The sequence below is a fragment of the Mobula hypostoma genome, chromosome 4 (genome assembly GCF_963921235.1).
Source record: "Mobula hypostoma chromosome 4, sMobHyp1.1, whole genome shotgun sequence".
NCBI lineage: Eukaryota > Metazoa > Chordata > Chondrichthyes > Myliobatiformes > Myliobatidae > Mobula > Mobula hypostoma.
Window position 1 is genome coordinate 187,910,514 of NC_086100.1, and position 18,966 is coordinate 187,929,479.

Consider the following 18,966-nt stretch of genomic DNA (forward strand, 5'->3'; position numbering starts at 1 on the left):
TCCTAGAGTGCTTAAGGAAGTAGCCCAAGAAATAGTGGATGCATTAGTGATAATTTTTCAAAACTCGTTAGATTCTGGACTAGTTCCTGAGGATTGGAGGGTGGCTAATGTAACCCCACTTTTTAAAAAAGGAGGGAGAGAGAAACCGGGGAATTATAGACCGGTTAGCCTAACGTCGGTGGTGGGGAAACTGCTGGAGTCAGTTATCAAAGATGTGATAACAGCACATTTGGAAAGCGGTGAAATCATCGGACAAAGTCAGCATGGATTTGTGAAAGGAAAATCATGTCTGACGAATCTCATAGAGTTTTTTGAGGATGTAACTAGTAGAGTGGATAGGGGAGAACCAGTGGATGTTGTATATTTGGATTTTCAAAAGGCTTTTGACAAGGTCCCACACAGGAGATTAGTGTGCAAACTTAAAGCACACGGTATTTGGGGTAAGGTATTGATGTGGATGGAGAATTGGTTAGCAGACAGGAAGCAAAGAGTGGGAATAAACGGGACCTTTTCAGAATGGCAGGCGGTGACTAGTGGGGTACCGCAAGGCTCAGTGCTGGGACCCCAGTTGTTTACAATATATATTAATGACTTGAATGAGGGAATTAAATGCAGCATCTCCAAGCTTGCGGATGACATGAAGCTGGGTGGCAGTGTTAGCTGTGAGGAGGATGCTAAGAGGATGCAGAGTGACTTGGATAGTTTGGGTGAGTGGGCAAATTCATGGCAGATGCAGTTTAATGTGGATAAATGTGAAGTTATCCACTTTGGTGGCAAAAATAGGAAAACAGATTATTATCTGAATGGTGGCTGATTAGGAAAAGGGGAGGTGCAACGAGACCTGGGTGTCATTATACACCAGTCATTGAAAGTGGGCATGCAGGTACAGCAGGCGGTGAAAAAGGCGAATGGTATGCTGGCACTTATAGCGAGAGGATTCGAGTACAGGAGCAGGGAGGTACTACTGCAGTTGTACAAGGCCTTGGTGAGACCACACCTGGAGTATTGTGTGCAGTTTTGGTCCCCTAATCTGAGGAAAGACATCTTTGCCATAGAGGGAGTACAAAGAAGGTTCACCAGGTTGATTCCTGGGATGGCAGGACTTTCATATGAAGAAAGACTGGATGAACTGGGCTTGTACTCGTTGGAATTTAGAAGATTGAGGGGGGATCTGATTGAAACGTATAAAATCCTAAAGGGATTGGACAGGCTAGATGCAGGAAGATTGTTCCCGATGTTGGGGAAGTCCAGAACGAGGGGCCACAGTTTGAGGATAAAGGGGAAGCCTTTTAGGACCGAGATGAGGAAAAACTTCTTCACACAGAGAGTGGTGAATCTGTGGAATTCTCTGCCACAGGAAACAGTTGAGGCCAGTTCATTGGCTATATTTAAGAGGGAGTTAGATATGGCCCTTGTGGCTACGGGGATCAGGGGGTATGGAGGGAAGGCTGGGGCGGGGTTCTGAGTTGGATGATCAGCCATGATCATAATAAATGGCGGTGCAGGCTCGAAGGGCCGAATGGCCTACTCCACCTATTTTCTATGTTTCTATGATAGAGAAACATATGCAGTTCTGTGAAGAAAGCACTGTGCTATAACCCTACTTTGATTCTATGGCAGGTAATATTGATTCTAATAGAGTTGGACTTACGCAAGTCCACTGTTGATGATAGCTGAAAATGCTTGACATAACATCACACTTGTGGCGTTATGGTAATATGACATTTCTTTATTTTCTTGTTTCACAGAGACCTCTTTCTTTGAAATGTCAGTATTAATAATTCTCTTTGTGAGATGCTTTTACTTTTCTGATGCCTATGTCTGGTCTTTCCCGCTGACCCTATTATAGGGCCTTGCATCCTCATTTGTAATATCAGAGTGATGAACACCACTAAAACTTGCCAAAATTTATGGCTGTGTACTCCAATTAAATCCCATGTTCAAATATATATCCAGTGTGCACATTATCATCTGATCGAAATAGATTGGTATTGATCAATCTGTTTGAACTCTCAACTGAGATAAAATAGCTCTTTGTGAAACCTGAGGTTTTTCAACCAATGCTCTTTCAGCATCATTTGTCTTGCAGTGTATTATATAACTCACTGTAATGGGCAATATTCAGTAGTAGATGTAAGTGATCCATCTTCTTTCTACTTAACTTCTCTGTATAATACTAGTGTATATTATTTTCTCTTATTTACAAAATATATGATCAACTGTTGTTATTGTTACGATATGATGGGACTAGCACTATTGAACGGCAAAGCTGTTTGATGGATTTCCAAATAGTGCTTGAACGTGAAATGTATAACTCTAATCAAATCAAAGCTGTAAATATTGAAAGTCTGAAACTGAAACACAAAATGCTGGAAGCACTCGGCCAGTCGGGCATCATTTGTGAAAAGAGAAACTAAATTACTAGTTAAGGTTGAAAACCCTTTGTCATTTTTGCCCCCACCCCTTACTTAAGTGGACTTGAGTAATTGTATTTTGTTGCATAAATGTTCTGGATACACCACGGGTCACATTCCACAGTATTTCTGAAAGGTGGGCTGAGCTTTAACTGATGGACACTAAAATCCTGACCTGGAAATTCCTTGATGGCCTTTTGAACATGCGCTTCTCTCAGAGGCCATTGAGTTAACATTGATTGAACTGTTTTTGAAAATAAAAGTTAAAAATGGTACATTTACTTCAAAACATTTGAAAGTACTTAAAATTAATTAAAACATCATGAAATCAAATTCAAAAAATCACTAACGTTTTCCATCAATGTTGACAATTCCATTCATATTCATGTAAGCTGGCTGCCCTGATGTTAATTTAATGATCTGGATGGAAAGTTCAACATGAAAATATTCCACCCCTGAATTCTTTTGAGTGCTAAGGTGAGGAGCAGAAAATCCAATGCACTGATATTTGGCATCTGAACTATATTTCATCTCTGCCTGTCATTCTGGCGTATGAATTGACCCTCTAATTAGACATCACCAGTGGTTCTTTGGAATTGTCAGCAAAGGGTTGGGTGTCATGACTTGTTCTCTAAAGTTATAATTTCATTACCTTTAATGTAATGTTTAATTTATCGTTGTAATCCATTAATACTGAAAATACTATTCTTGCTGAAGTCATTATTTTAAATTGCAAATTGAAGCTTTGTCATTCATTAAGGTGTTACACTTCCTTCTTTATCAGACATTGCAATCTGGAAAAGGTTTATGAAGTCCAATCCAGAGCAAGAGATGAAGGATGGAGCCATTTAAAAAGATTCAGTGCTGATATACCAGGACTTGATGAGTAAGTGTTCTTTTCAGCATCACTGAATAACCCATACCTACTCTGGTAATTTGATGTTTTTTTTTTCTTTTCACCTTATGAATAACCTATTTTCTTCTACAAAGATACTAAATCTCATTTGATTTAAAATGCCCTTGCTTATCATATTTTATATGTGACTAAGGAACATCCTTTTTGTTTGGCCTGTGAATTAAGAAATAAGAGGTACAGTATACTATTCGATCGTTCAAAATTATTTTGCAATTCAATCCAATAAAGGTTGAACATCTACCTTAATAAAATATTTTTGCTGTCTTTCCATGTCCCTTGACGCTTTTTCTAACCAAAAATATATCTCCTTTTACAGTAAAATACAAATATAGTAATTGAACACATACTTACTAGTGATGTTTTTAAGTGATTTACATTCTTAAAGTTTGCCTATATTAAGCACCAGAATTTTCAGAAAAAGTTTGTGAATTTAATTGTAATGTATTTCACAAAGGTCTATGTTAAATTATGGATGATAGTCCAATAATCTTGGCTCAATTTTAAGCCATAGGATATAGGAGCAAATAGGCCATTTGGCCCATTGAGCCTGTTCTGCCATCTCATCATGGCTGATCCAATTTTCCTCTCAGCCCCAATCTTCTGCCTTCTCCCTGTATCTCTTCATGTCCTGACCAGTCAAGAATCTAAACAGATTAATGGGACCAATACTGGAAACTAAACATTTTAAAGTTATCTTGCTTACAGGTTTTTACAGCATTTTGCTGTAAGTAGTGTGAGCCATGAGCCAGTCAGAAGATTTGATCTGCCTATATTGCTACAGGAGCCAACTTTGTCGTCTTCAGTAGGCGAAGATCAGAAAAAGGTAATGAAGCACTTAAATGTTACTTATTTGGTTTTTCATTATTATTTGGAAGGTAGACCAAATCTTTTAATAAATCTCTTACTAACTCTTCCTTCAGTTAGTCCTGACGAAGGGTCTCGGCCTGAAACGTCGACTGTACCTCTTCCTAGAGATGCTGCCTGGCCTGCTGCGTTCACCAGCAACTTTGTTGTGTGTTGCTTGAATTTCCAGCATCTGCAGAATTCCTGTTGTTTCCCTCTAATCTGAGGCTGTACTCTCTGGTCATAGGCTCCCCCACTATAGGAAACATCTCCTCCGCATCCTCTAGGCCTTTCAACATCTGTCTCATTCAATGAGAGTTCCCCCCCCCCCATTCTACTAAACTCCAGCTAATACAGGCCCAGAGCCATCAAATGTTGCTCAATTCGACCCCTTCAATTCCAGAATCATTCTGATGAACCTCCTCTGGATTATATCCTTGCTTTTGTATTGTAGTCCTCTTGAAATTAATGCGTTTGCTTTCGTTACTACCAAATGAACATGCAAATTAACCTTTAGGGAATCCTGCACAAGGACTCCCAAGTCCCTTTGCACTTCTGATTTCTCAATTTTCCCTTCGTTTAGAAAACAGTCTGTGCCTTTATTCCTTCTGTCAAAGTGCCCGACCATATACTTTCCTACACCATATTCCATCTGCCCCTTTTTTTGATCATTCTCCTAATCTGTCTAAGTTCTTCTGCCGGCTCCCTGCTTGAACACTACCTGCCCCTCCACCAATCTTCATATCATCGGCAAACTTTGCCACAATGCCACCAATTCTGCAATCCAAATCATTGACATATCAAGTGAAAAGAATCATTCCTAACACCAACCTTTGTGAAATATCACTAATCACTGGCAGCCAACCAGAAAGGACCCTGTTTATCTCTCCGACCAGTCAGTTCATCTTCTATTCATGCCTGTAATTCCATGGGCTCTTAACTTGTTTAGCAGACTCATGTGCAGCGCCTTGTCAAAGGACTTCTGAAAATCAAAGTAAGCAACATCCACTGACTTTCCTTTGTCTCTCCTGCCTGTAATTTCCTCAAACGTTGTAGGTTGTGATTGCTTATGCCCACTGTGCGTTAAGGCAGGAAATGCACGATATTCATTTAAAGGAATGAGTAATCCGTATTTTAATCTTGTTTGTTACGTTGTATTTTGAATCCACATTGGTATTAATATATCACAGTAGATTAAAGGACATGAAAGTAAAAAATGCCAAGTAGAAGGTAATATGCAGTGTAAGTCTTTCTCTCTGCAGGTTCTAATTGATTTGTTGGAACATTTCTGGCATTTCTATTTTTATTACTTTGAAAGACGTATTGATTGTCACTTTAAAGACATGATCAAAATGCAAGCAAATATGAGTGCAATTATGCTTTGAAAATCAAACTGCAGATGCTGGAAGTAATCAGCAGATGAGGCATCATTCTGTGGAGAGAGAAAAGAGTTGTCAGACAAGTGACCCTTCATCAGAACTGATCATTGAGCTAAAGATTTAACTCTTCTTTCTCCACATAATGACCTACTGGATATTTTCTGTACCCTGTTTTCATAGTTTTTATCTTGCTGCTGTATTGTATTTTTTGTTTTCATGGCTGGGCTAGATTAATTATTTTGTTCATGCATGTGGCTGTGCACTTTAGGCTCCCTCTGCAGATACATGTGAGAAACTAACTTACAATGATATATTTACAATTTCATGGAATTAGAAACATTTAATATTATAAACACTCTTGCTACTTTAATGTATTGATACTGTTATTCTGGTGAAAGATAGTTTTCAGTTAGTCATTGATTAGTACAGCAAAGAAAAAAGCTCTTTGGCTCATCACATACATGATTTTTTTTTGTCCATCTGCACAAATCTCACTTGCCTGTCTAAGTGCCTCTTATCACTGAAGTGATATCTGATTTCACCACCGCCTCTGGCAATCTTTCCCCATGACTAAAGTCCTCCAATCCAACAACATCCTGGTGAAACTCTTCAGAACTCATTCCCAGCTCAGTAGTGTAATCAGAGCTGCTAACAATATTCCCAAGTGCAGCTTGACAAGTACTTTAATCACAAATGAGCAAATCTGCAGATGTTAAAAGTCCAAGCAACACACACAAAATGCTGGAGGAACTCAGCAGGCCAGGCAGCATCAAAAGAAAAGAATATTGTTGACATTTCTGGCCGAAACCCTTCAGCAGGACTGACAAGTACTTTGTACAGTTCCATTATAATATCCCAACTCATCTTCTGTGTGCAGACATATGAATCTAACTATTAATACTATTGACTTGTGATGCCACTTTCAGGGACCTAAGGACTTATCTCTGCTCATCAACATTCCATAGTACTCTACTGATCTGTCCCACTTTCTAAAGTGCATCACTTATTGGGATTAAATTCCGTATACCATTCCGCCACCTGGCTTTCCAACTTTATAACTTGCATTAGCAGCGGACCAAACAATTTGCGCAGAGAGAGAGGGCTTCGCACAGGTCGAGGAGACCAGTTTAAAAAAGGGGCGTTTTGCAGGGCCTAGCGCATTAGCGGCAGACCAATCGATTCGCTATTCATTAGCAGGAGCAAATAATAGTAAAGCAGGGTCAAAGCGGAGCAGCTGTTGTGAGTGTGGACCATTGTGGGATGGGAACTTAAGGCTTTGTCGAGGAGGCATAGGTAAGGCTTTTGTAGTGGTTGAATAAAAAGTCACTAAATTGCAGCTAATTAAATAAAGATGATGCAGGATCAGCTGATGTGCTGTAGCTGCATGATGTGGGAGCTGGTGGACCCCACTGTGGTTCTTGGTGACCACATCTGCAGCAAGTGTTGGAACTCGGGCTCAAAGTTGACAGCTTGGAATCTGAGCTTCAAACATTGTGGCACATCAGGGAGGGAGAGAGTTACCTGGAGTTAGTCACACCCATTAGATTAGTTGCCTCAAATTCAGTCTGTGGTCTGGGACAAGAGGGTGTGGCTGTGAGTGAGGCAGGTAGTGGGATCCAAGAGACAGAGCTGGAGGACCCTCAGCCCTTGAGCTTGTCCAACAGGTCTGAGGTTCTTGCTCCCTGTGTAGATGACAGCGGGGTCAGTAGGAAGGATGAGCAACCTAACTGGCATCGTAGTTTAGGAAGCTATTCAAGGTGGGGGTGGGGGGGAGAGAGAGAGAGAAGAGAAATGTAGTGGTAATTGGCGATAATACAGTCGGGGGAATAGACAAAGTTCTCTGTCGCTAGGATAGAGTGTCCCGAAGGCTGTGTTGCCTGCCTGGTGCCCGGGTTTGGGACATCATACCAGACCTGCAGAGCAATTTGCAGTGGGAGGGGAAAGATCCAGTTGTCATGGTCCATGTGGGTACCAACGATGTAGGCAGAACGAGGAAAGAGGTTCTGCTGAGGGAATTTGAGCAGCTAGGGACTAAATTAAAAAGCAGAACCAAAAAGATTTTAATCTCTGGATTAGAACCTGAGCCACGTGCAAATTGGCAAAGGGAATGCATAGCTCTAGGAGAAGTGGGTTTGAATTCATGGGAAATCGGCACCAGTATTGGGGAAGGAGGGAGCTGTTCCAATGGGACAGGCTCCACCTGAACCGTGATGGGACCTGGATTCTAGCGAATTGCATAAGTAGGGCTGTGGATAGGGCTTTAAACTATATAGTAGTCGGGTGGGTTCAACAGATTGGAGAAGTATGGATAAAGTAAAAGAGAAAAGTGTGGATAAAGTAAAAGTGAAAGATACAGAGAAATGTAAGAGTGGAGTGAAGCAAAGTTAAGTGCAAAAGAAAAACATTTTAAAGATTTTAAAAGCACATTGAGTGTAAGGGCACTTTATCTGAATGCCTGTAGTATTCGAAACAAGGTCAGTGAACTTGAGGCATAAATCAGAAAGTACAAACAGGTATGATTTAGTGGCCGTTACAGAAACGTGGTTGCAGGGTGGAGAGGATTGGGAATTAAATATCCAAGGATATCAGGTAAAATGGAAGGATAGACAGGAAGGTAAGGGATGTGGGGTAGCATTCTTAATTAAGGATGAGATCAGGGCTATAGTGAGAGCAGAATGTTGAATCCATCTGGGTAGAGATGAGGAATAGTAAAGTTTAAAAAAAAAAATCGCTGGTGGGAGTTCAAGTCAAGTCACTTTTTATTGTCATTTCGACCATAACTGCTGGTACAGTTATTCAGGACCATGGTGCTGTTTTTCAGGACCATGGTGCTACATGAAACAATACAAAAACTAGACTGAACTACGTAAAACAACACAGAAACTACACTGGACTACAGACCTAGCCAGGACTGCATAAAGTGCACAAAACAGTGCAGGCTTTACAATAAATAATAAACAAGACAATAGGCACAGTAGAGGGCAATAGGTTGGTGTCAGTCCAAGCTCTGGGTATTGAGGAGCCTGATGGCTTGGGGGAAGAAACTGTTGCATAGTATGGTCGTGAGAGCCCTAATGCTTCGGTGCCTTTTGCCAGATGGCAGGAGGGAGAGGAGTTTGTATGAGGGGTGCGTGGGGTCCTTCATAATGCTGTTTGCTTTGCGGATGCAGTGCGTGGTGTAACTGTAATGGCGGGAGGAGAGACCCTGATGATCTTCTCAGCTGACCTCACTATCTGCTGCAGGGTCTAGCGATCTGAGATGGTGCAATTTCCGTACCAGGCAGTGATGCAGCTGCTCAGGATGCTTGCAATACAACCTCTGTAGGATGGGGGGTGGGAGATGGACTTTTCTCAGCCTTTGCAGAAAGTAGAGACGCTGCTGGGCTTTCTTTGCTATGGAGCTAGTGTTGAGGGACCAGGTGAGATTCTCTGCCAGGTGAACACCAAGAAATTTGGTGCTCTTAACGATCTCTACGATAGAGTCGTCGATGTTCAGCAGAGAGTGGTCATTCCGTATCCTTCTGAAGCCAACAACCATCTCTTTTGTTTTGTTCACATTCAGAGACAGGTTGTTGGCTCTGCACCAGTCCGTTAGCTGCTACACCTCCTCTTCTCTGTATGCTGACTCATCGTTCTTGCTGATGAGACCCGCCACGGTCGTGTCATCAACGAACTTGATGTGGTTTAAGCTGTATGTTGCAGCACAGTCGTGGGTCAGCAGAGTGAACAGCAGTGGACTGAGCACACAGCCCTGGGGGGGCCCCCGTGTTCAATATGATGGTGCTGGAGATGCTGCTTCCAATCCGGACTGACTGAGGTCTCCCAGTCAGGAAGTCTAGGATCCAGTTGCAGAGGGAGGTGTTCTGAGCCAGTAGACTCAGCTTTCCACTCAGTTTCTGAGGAATGATTGTGTTGAATGCTGAACTGAAGTCTATGAACAGCATTCGAACGTACGTGTCATTTTTGTCCAGGTGGGTTAGGGCTAGGTGGAGGGTGATTGCAGTGGTGTCGCCTGTTAACGGTTGGGACGGTACGTGAACTGCAGGGGGTCCAGTGAGGGGGGCAGCAGGGTGTGGATGTGCCTCATGACAAGCCTCTCGAAACACTTCATGATGATGGATGTGAGTGTAACAGGATGGTAGTCGTCGTGTTACATTCCTCAAGGAGATCTTGTGACTTTCTTGTGAGAATGATGTATTGGTCTTTTGGAGGTCACCTGATGTAATTTTCCCACCGATGTGAGGTCAAGTGATGACATGTTCACCACGGGTATAAAAGGGAAGACCTCTGGTGACGCAGTTAGTTTTCCAGCTAGAACGTTAGTCAGTATCTCCATTCCTGTTGTGTTTTTGTTTTATGACGCAGTTTCATTTTTAAAATGGAGTTTTACATTCTATTGTAAGGTACAATAGTGCTGGATTGGCAGTTTACCCTTCCTGCCAGATTTGTTGATGTACCTTTTCTGAAGTATGGGAGAGTGAAGACTTTATCGAAGTACAGGACCTGACGGATTAAGAGAAGTTGGTATTGTTCGGCAGTTTAACAAAGGATCGACCTTATTGAGTCTTCATGGAAGAAGTAGCGACCTGCATCGAAGATAACTCCTGCCGAAAGAGCAAGGAAGTGCATGCAAGGTTTGCTTTCTAGAAGAAATTAAGGTCAGCTGTTTTAAGCTGTTTATTTCCTTCCTCGTGAATCCTTTGGACAGAACCTGCAGGAAAGTCGCGTCTATGAAGAACTCCTTCTCCAGAGAAGTCTCTCCCAATTGAACGTTTTGCTGAACACATACGCTCTGTCCACCAGAGAAAGCAGGATCTCCCAGTGGCCAAACATTTTAATTCCACGTCCCATTCCCATTCTGATATGTCTGTCCACGGCCTCCACTACTGTAAAGATGAAGCCACACTCAGGTTGGAGGAACAACACCACCTATTCTGTCTGGGTAGCCTCCAACTTGATGGCATGAACATTGACTTCTCAAACTTCTGCTAATGCCCCACCTCCCCTTCATACCCCATCTGTTATTTATCTATATACACATTCTTTTTCTCTCTCTCCTTTTTCTCCCTCTGTCCCTCTCACTATACCCCTTGCCCATCCTCTGGGTTCCCCCTCCCCCTTTTCTTTCTCCCTAGGCCTCCTGTCCCATGATCCTCTCATATCCCTTTTGCCAGTCACCTGTCCAGCTCTTGGCTCCATCCCTCCCCATCCTACTATCATTTTGGATCTCCCCCTCCCACTTTCAAATCTCTTACTAGCTCTTCTTTCAGTTAGTCCTGACGAAGGGTCTCGGCCTGAAACGTCGACTGTACCTCTTCCTAGAGATGCTGCCTGGCCTGCTGTGTTCACCAGCAACTTTGATGTGTGTTACATAAAAACAGAGCCAATACCGCGAGAGCCATACATTAGTTAGAGCGAAGTATCCTAGCAGTTGGATAGTGCTCATCCAAGAAACTTTGAACGGCACTTGTGGAATAAAAGATACAGCGTGGTCTTTACGGAGGAGAAATTCTTAAACGCGCAGGGTACAATAAAGCTGGTCTGAGACCTTTTTGGAAACATTCCAACATCAGAGATTTGAAAGCCAGCCGCTCCTTTATCACTTCTGTACTAAAATCCTCCACGAGACGGAATTGATAATCTTGAAATTTAATCATACCTTGCGGATGGGCAATTCGGATGAGATGCTCTTTAATGTGAACATTATGGAAACAGATAACCACTGGTCTCGGTTTAGACCCCGGGTCTTGTTTTCGATGAAGTGTACGGTGAATGCGATCGAGCAATGGAGGGTCGTCCGGAAATTCAGAGCTAAACGCATCCTTTAAAAGTTGAGAAAAGAACTTTAAAGGGTCCCCTTCCTCAACATCCTTGGGGAGACCAATTATACGTAAGTTCTGTATTCTGGATCAATTTTCAAGATCAATAATCTTAGATTTAAAACTCCACCTGTTTAGACGTCAAAGACAATTTTTGTTCCCAAACTCTCAATTTCCGGATCTCTCTTCCGAGCTTCATCGTTCAATTCTGCAATTTTGCTTTGTTGCTGTTTAACTTTGTAACCAAGCAATTCCAAGGAATCCTTAATTGACTTTGTCTTCTTTAAAACTTTGATGTTGTTCGTCCAATTTTATACTTAAAAGATTCAACAGTGTATCATAAGTTAATTCAGTTTGCTTAGGTTCACCTTTTTTTCCTCCCGTTACTGTCGGAATCTTTCCCATTTTTAGGATCTCGCCCTTTAGAACTTGTAGTTATTTCTTTGCTCATTTTTTCAAATTTCACAGTCAAAGCTCAAGAATAATTCAATAGTATAAATCTTTTAGTGTAGGTAAAAATAAATTAAATAAGGGTGATCATAGGTTTAAAAAAAAATAATGGTAATGGAGCGAAGCCAAAATTAAACTCACTCCATGAGTGCCTCCTAGAGAACCAACTTTTAACTTCCACATAGATTGGGTGAATCAAGTTGGTTGAGGTAGTCCTGAGGACTTCATAGAATGCATCTGTGATAGCTTTCTTGAACAGCAAGTTGCTGAACCTACAAAGGAACGTGTTATTGTAGATTTGGTCCTGTGCAATGAGACAGGTAAAATTAGTGATCTCGTAGTTGGGGATCCTTAGTGATCACAGTATGATTGAGTTTCTCATACGAATGGAGGATGCAGTAGTACAATCTAAAACCAGTGTATTATGCCTGAACAATTTGTTGAGGGAGGATTTAGCTAGTGTAGACTGGGAACATAGGCTATGTGGTGGGATGGTTGAGGAACATTGGAAGACTCAAAGAGATTTTTCACGGTGCTCAACAAAAGTATATTCCGTAGAACACACATTACAGGCCCTTTGGCCCACAATGTTGTGCCAGCTATGTAACCTACTCTAGAAACTGCCAAGAAATACCCTACCACATTGCCCTCTATTTTTCTAAGCTCCATGTACCTATCTAAGAACCTCTTAAAAAGACTCTCTTGTATCTGCTTCCACTATTGTCACTGACAGTGCATCCCACCACTCTCTGTGTGGAAAAACTTGCCCCTGACATCGCCTCTCTACCTACTTCCAAGCACCTTGTGTTAGCTATTTCAGCCCTGGGAAAAGCTTCTGGCTATCCACACGATCAATGCCTCTCATCATCTTGTACACCTCTATCAGGTCATCTCTCATCCTCTGTCCCTCCAGGGAGAAAAGACAAAGTTCACTCAGTCTATTCTCATCAGGCATGCACTCCAATCCAGGCAGCATCCTCGTAAATCTGCTTGGCACTCTCTCTATAGTGCCCACATCCTTCCTGTAGTGAGGTGACAAGAACTAATTCCAGTTAAAAGCAAGGACAGTAAGGATGGGGTTAGCCAGACTTGAATAACTAAGGAAATAAAAGAAGGCATCAAACTAAAAGCTTGTGTGTACAAAGTCGCCTAGAGTAGTGGGAAACTGGAAGATTGGAAAAGCTAAAAAGTAACAATCAGAAAGCAAGCAATAAAGAAAGGGAAGATAGATTGTGAAAATAAACTAGCATAAAATATAAAAAAAAAACAGATCGTAAAAGTTTTTGTATAAAAGTGGAAAAGGGTAGCTAAAGTGAACGTAGGTCCCTTGGAAGATGGGAAGGGGGAATTGATATTGGTTAATGAGGAAATGGCTGAGGCTTTGAATGACTATATTGTGTCGGTCTTCACAGTGGAGAACACGTCTAACTTGCCAAAGAGAGATGTTGTGGATGCATTGGGAGGTGAGGACCTCGATACAATAGCTATGAGTAAAGAGGCAGTGCTGAGCAAACTTGTGGGCCTGGAATGCATCCCAGAGTACTGAAAGAAATGGCAGAATTTATAGTAGAGGCTTTGGTGATAATTTACCAAAATCCTCTGGACTCTGGGAAGGTCCTGGCAGATTGGAAGATGGCGAATGTCATGCTACTGTTCAAAAAAGGATGTAGGCAAAAGGCAGGTAACTATTGGTCAGTTCTGTAGTTGGGAACATGCTTAAAGAAGAAATAGTAAAACATCTGGAAAGAAATGGATCCATCAGGCAGACAGCAGTGATTCAGCAAAGACGGCTCCTGTTTGACAAACTTACTGGAGTTCTTTGAGGATATAATGAGCACAATGGATAAAGGGAAACAGATGGGCGTTATTTACTTAGGTTTCCAGAAGGCGTTCAATAAAGTGCCGTGTTAAAGACTTATCCGTAAGGTAAGGATGCATAGAGATGGGGGTGATGTATTAGCGTGGATAGGGGATTGGTTTACTAATAGAAAGCAGAGAGTTGGGATACCTGGATGTTATTCTGGTTGGCAATCAGTGGTGTGCCGCAGGGGTCAGTGCTCGGCCCTCAATTGTTTATGATATACATTGTGGATCTGAAAGAGAGGACTGAGTGTGGTGTATCCTACCACCAAATGTATCTTTACCTCACCCCCCTTCTTTCCGCAGGGATGGCTTCCTCTGTTTCCCTTGTCCATTTGGCTCTCCCCAATAATCTCACTCTTGGCATTTATCCCTGCAAGTGGTCAAAGTGCTACCCCTGCGCATTCAGGGCCACAAACAGTTCCAGGTTTAGCAACACTTCACCTGTAAATCTGCTGGAGTTGTCTATTGTGTCTGGTGCTCCTGATGCAGCCTCCTCTACACTGGTGAGACATGCCTTAATTGAGAGACTGCCTCATTGAGCACCTCTGCTTCATCTGCCAAAAGTGAACTTCCCGGTGGCCAAACATTTAAATTCCAGTTCCAGTTCTGACATGTCAATCCATGGCGTCTTCTTGCGTCAAAATGAGGCAACCCTCAGGGTGGAGGAACGACACCTTATATTCTGTCTGGGTAGCTTCCAACTTGATATTCCTACTTCTTTGATTCCTTACTCTGGCCTCTTACCTCATTTCACCTGCCTATCACCTCTCTCTGGGTCGCCTCCCCCTCCCCTTTCTCCTGTGGCCCACTCTCCTTTCCTATCAGATTCTTTCCTCTGCAGTCCTGTATTTTTCATACTGACCTGGCTTCACCTATCAACTTCTACCTAGCCTCTTTCCCCTCTTCCTGCCTTTTTATTCTGGCGTCTTCCCCTTTCCTTTCCTGTTCTGAAGAAGGATCTTCACTGTTGATTGTTTTATTCCGGGGTCCCCAACCTTCTTTGCATCGCGGACCAGTTCAATATTGACAATATTCTTGCGGATCGCCTGACCGGGGGGGAGGGGGCGCGGGGGGTACGGTTGCCAACGGACAAAAGTAGCAGTCAAATACGGGACACTTGTGTTTATCCCGAGAAAGACCACCATGACCATGAAGCCTTGCACGGGCACCTGTGTGCGCATGTGTGTACGTGCCGATTTTTTTTCTACAAATGGTTTTTGGCAATTCTGTTCAGTGAAACTACACTGTACATACATTATTTCTACTTTATTTAGGCTGTGTATTTATCATATCATTCCTGCTTTTACTATATGTTAGTGTTATTTTAGGTTTATGTGTTATTTGGTGTGATTTGGTAGGTTATTTTTTGAGTCTGGGAACACTCAAAATTATTTTTCCCATATAAATTAATGGTAATTGCTTCTTCACTTTATGCCATTTCGGCACGAAAGGTTTCATAGGAACGCTCTACTTTAACGGGGGAAATATGAGACAGGGGCGATCCCGTATGGGACAAACCAATTTAGCCCAATATACAGGATGGCCTGGCTAATACAGGACAGTTGGCAACCCTTTGGGGGGGGGGGGGGTATTAATCACAACGGGAATATAGGTGATAAGTCAAATATAAGTCACTTATAAGGGCTAATACACTCAATTTTGTTTCTAAAAGGGTTTATCTAACAAATTTAATATTAAACACAGCACATATTTTCCTCGCATGAATATAGTGATAAGTCAATTATAAGTCACTTATAAGTCAATAGCATCATAACATTTTAAGTAACGTTTGGATATTAAACACACAGCACATGTTTTCCCCGGATGAACATATAAAATCATTGCAACACACCAATATCGCTGAATCAGTGGGAGCCCTGGGCTTGTTTCCCTGCAACGAGACGGTCCCATTGAGGGGTGATGGGAGACAACAATACTCGAAGGGGGTTCCTTGTGTCCAGTCTATTCCACAATTTAGTTTTCGTTGCATTCATTGCAGAAAACCCCACTTTGCAGAGATATATTGGAAATGGAAGCAACGTTTTCAGTACTTTCGTAAATATCTCAGGATATTTAGCCTTGACTTTGATCTAGAATGCCGGTAGAGATGTTATGTCAAACATACTTTTCAACCCATCATCATTTGCAAACTGGAGGAGTTGATCTTCTTCCTGCGCTGACATGGATGATGTGTGTGTAATGACCTCGCATGTGTTTAACAGTGGGTGTGACAGGGAACGAGGAAAGGTGCGGCTGACTCATATCGCCAAATCATATTGTTTCCTCACTGCCTGGTAGCACATGCTTTGCGGCCCGGTGGCTGGGGACCACAGTTTTATTCTTTTCCATAGACGTTATCTGACCTGCCGAGTTCCTCCAGCATTCTCTGTGTGTTGCTTTGGATTTCCAGCATCTGCAGACCACCTTGTGTTACCTACTGTTTAAGACTCTTAGACTCTTTCTCCCCCCGCCCCCCAGCTTATGTTTTCCCAACATGGACAAATACTTGAAGGAGAACCAAGCTTTTTACAGATGCCTAGTTTTGAATTGTGGATCTATTTTGAGTCTTGTTTTATTTAGTATAATAGTATTGCCATACAATGTGTTGGAAGATGTTTCTGATGTGAAGAGATGATGACATCCATCTGATATTAGGGCAGAGATTAGGAGAAACGTTGGCACCAGAAACATAGCGATTCTTGCAGCTAACCCCAACACATCCTCTGACTGTGTTGACACAGTGCATTACTGTATGTTTCATGTACATGTGACAAATAAATAGCTAATCTTTCATCTTTCATCTCTGAACTTCTTCAGAACAGAGGTGAGGAGGAACTGCTTTTTCCAGATATTTAAAAATTGAAGATTAATCTGTGTGTTTGTATTTTTTCACAAATTCCTTGAGGGAATCTTTATTCCATTAATCACATTATTAGTAGTGATTTATGAAATCCCATGGGTAAGTTACAGTTACCTTAATTGTAATGTGAAGGTACACTGTATCTTCTTTCAATACCTCTAATATTTGTTTCTTTGTAGGTTAGCACTTGTTCACACTACGTCATATAAATCGATTTATACATTCTACGTTTGTTTACAGATTGTGATCACAATTATTGCAGGACTGCCTGGCAGTTACAAAGAAGAACTTTGTACTTATATTGTTAACCTGAGTCAAGAACATGGAAGGTCAGTAATTTTTGCTTTAAGTATATAAATTAATGTATTTTTCATAACTTGTTTAAAAATAGATGCACGATAAGAAAGGTCCATAGTCATTCTGCAGATGTTGTCCTGCTGTAGCAACAGTCATCAAGATATGCACAAAGTCATATCTTCATTTGACATATTACTTTAAACGTGGTGAATTAATATTTGAAATAAATGTGTTTCCACACCAAGAAGAAAAGCTGATTTATTGTGTAGGAAACGATGCAAAATATTCTAAATTAAAATTTGCAGTATATTTGGTTGTCCTTCTCAAGTTACCCTTATAAAACCATGTATAAAGAAGAAAAAAATAATACAGATACTGGAAATCTAAAAGATCAACAAAGTGTCAAGTATAATCAGCAGGTGAGGCAACATCCGTGGAGATACAAATAAGTAAATTTTAAGTTTAATTTCATTCATGTTTTAGTTTTTTTGGTTGTATGAGCCAAACATGTTTTTTGAATTTCAAAATGCATGGCATCAGAATGAAATGTGCAATCATATTACAAGGTAAAATTTGTTGGAAAAATTTAAATTGTTTTAAAAATGAACTCTTGAATACACTCAGTAATTATCTAACATTCCTGAATCAGAATTATGTTCATTCTACTGGCATCTAATTATTGTCCTCTTTTGTTGCAGGTGGTCAGTTTACCGACAGATGCCAGATAATTGTGAGCCATTCAGTTACAGTCAGATCCACCGTTTTCTTTCAAGTGTTCTAGAAGCACAGAGAAATAGAACTGTTCGCCAGTCTGTGTACTCACGAAAGAAAGTGAGATTACTGATTGTCACACCAGGGTAAGAATGCAGGACTGAATGTGTTGTAATTAAATGCACGTAGCATTTGGGATAAGGTAGACGAACTTGTGGCTCAATTACAGATTGGTTGGAATAACATTGATGGTACTACTGAGGCGTGGCTGAAAGTAGATCATAATTGGGAGCTTAACATCAAAGGATATACTTTATATCAAAAAGACTGGCAGGAAGGCATAGGCAGTGGTGTGGCTCTGTTGGTTAAGAGATGGAATTACATCTTTAGAAAAAGGTGAAATAGGGTCAGGGACTGTTGAATCTTTGTGGGTGGAGTTAAGAAACTGCAAGGGTAAAAAAAAACTATTATGGGAATCATATATAGACCTCCAAATAGCCAAGATGTGGGGTTTAGATTACAAAAGGAGCTGAAAAAGGAATGTAGGAAGGGTAATGACACTATTGTAATAGGGGACTTCAATATGCAAGGGGATTGGGATTACCTACAAGATAGCTTTTTAAGAGCAGCTTGTGCTTGAGCCTACTTGGGGAAAGGCTATCTTACATAACCCAGATCTTATTAGGGAGTTTAATGTAAAGGAACCCTTAAGAGGCAGTGATCATAATACGATTGAATACATACTGCAATTTGAGAGGGAGAAACACTGTCACATGTATCAGTGCCACAATAGTATAAAGAGAATTACAGAGGCATGAGAGAGGAGCTTGCCCAGATGGATTGGAGGAGGATACTGGCAGGGATGATGGCAGAGCAGAGGTGACTGAAGTTTCTGGGAATAGTTCACAAGGCACAGGATGGATATGTCCCACAGAAGAAGTAGTTCTCAAATGGCAAGGGTAGGCAACCATGGCTGACGGGAAGTTAGGGACTACATGAAAGTCAAGGAAAGGGCAGATAAGGTAGCAAAAGTGAGTGGGAAGTTAGATGATTGGGAAGCTCCAACAAAAGGCAACTGAGAAGCTATAAGAAGGGAAAAGATGAAATATGAGTGCAAACTAGCCAATAATGTAAAGCAGGATACTTAAGGTTTTATCAATTATATAAAGAGTAAAAGGGAGGTGAAAGTTGATATTGGATCACTGGAAAATGATACTGATGAGGTAGTAATGGGGGACAAAGGAATGGCAGATGAACTTAATGAGTACTTTGCATCAGTCTTCACTGGGAGTGGGAGTGAGTTCTATTACAAAGGAAAAAGTGCTAGACACGTTCAAAGGTCTTAAGGTGGCTAAGTCACCTGGACCAGATGGACTGCATCCCAGAGTTCTGAAGGAGATTGCTAAAGAGATAA

At 41.4% G+C, this 18,966-nt stretch overlaps 1 protein-coding gene across 2 annotated transcripts in view; it reads left to right on the top strand.

The window, feature by feature from the left end:
* Positions 1-18,966, top strand: part of dnaaf9 (dynein axonemal assembly factor 9) — a 149,866-nt gene that overhangs the window by 95,549 nt on the left and 35,351 nt on the right. For both annotated transcript variants that reach the window (XM_063047127.1, XM_063047128.1), the window contains 4 exons: positions 3,199-3,300; positions 4,036-4,153; positions 16,785-16,873; positions 17,540-17,698. In XM_063047127.1, the coding sequence (XP_062903197.1) occupies positions 3,199-3,300; positions 4,036-4,153; positions 16,785-16,873; positions 17,540-17,698 (468 nt within the window). The remainder of the gene's footprint in view (positions 1-3,198; positions 3,301-4,035; positions 4,154-16,784; positions 16,874-17,539; positions 17,699-18,966) is intronic.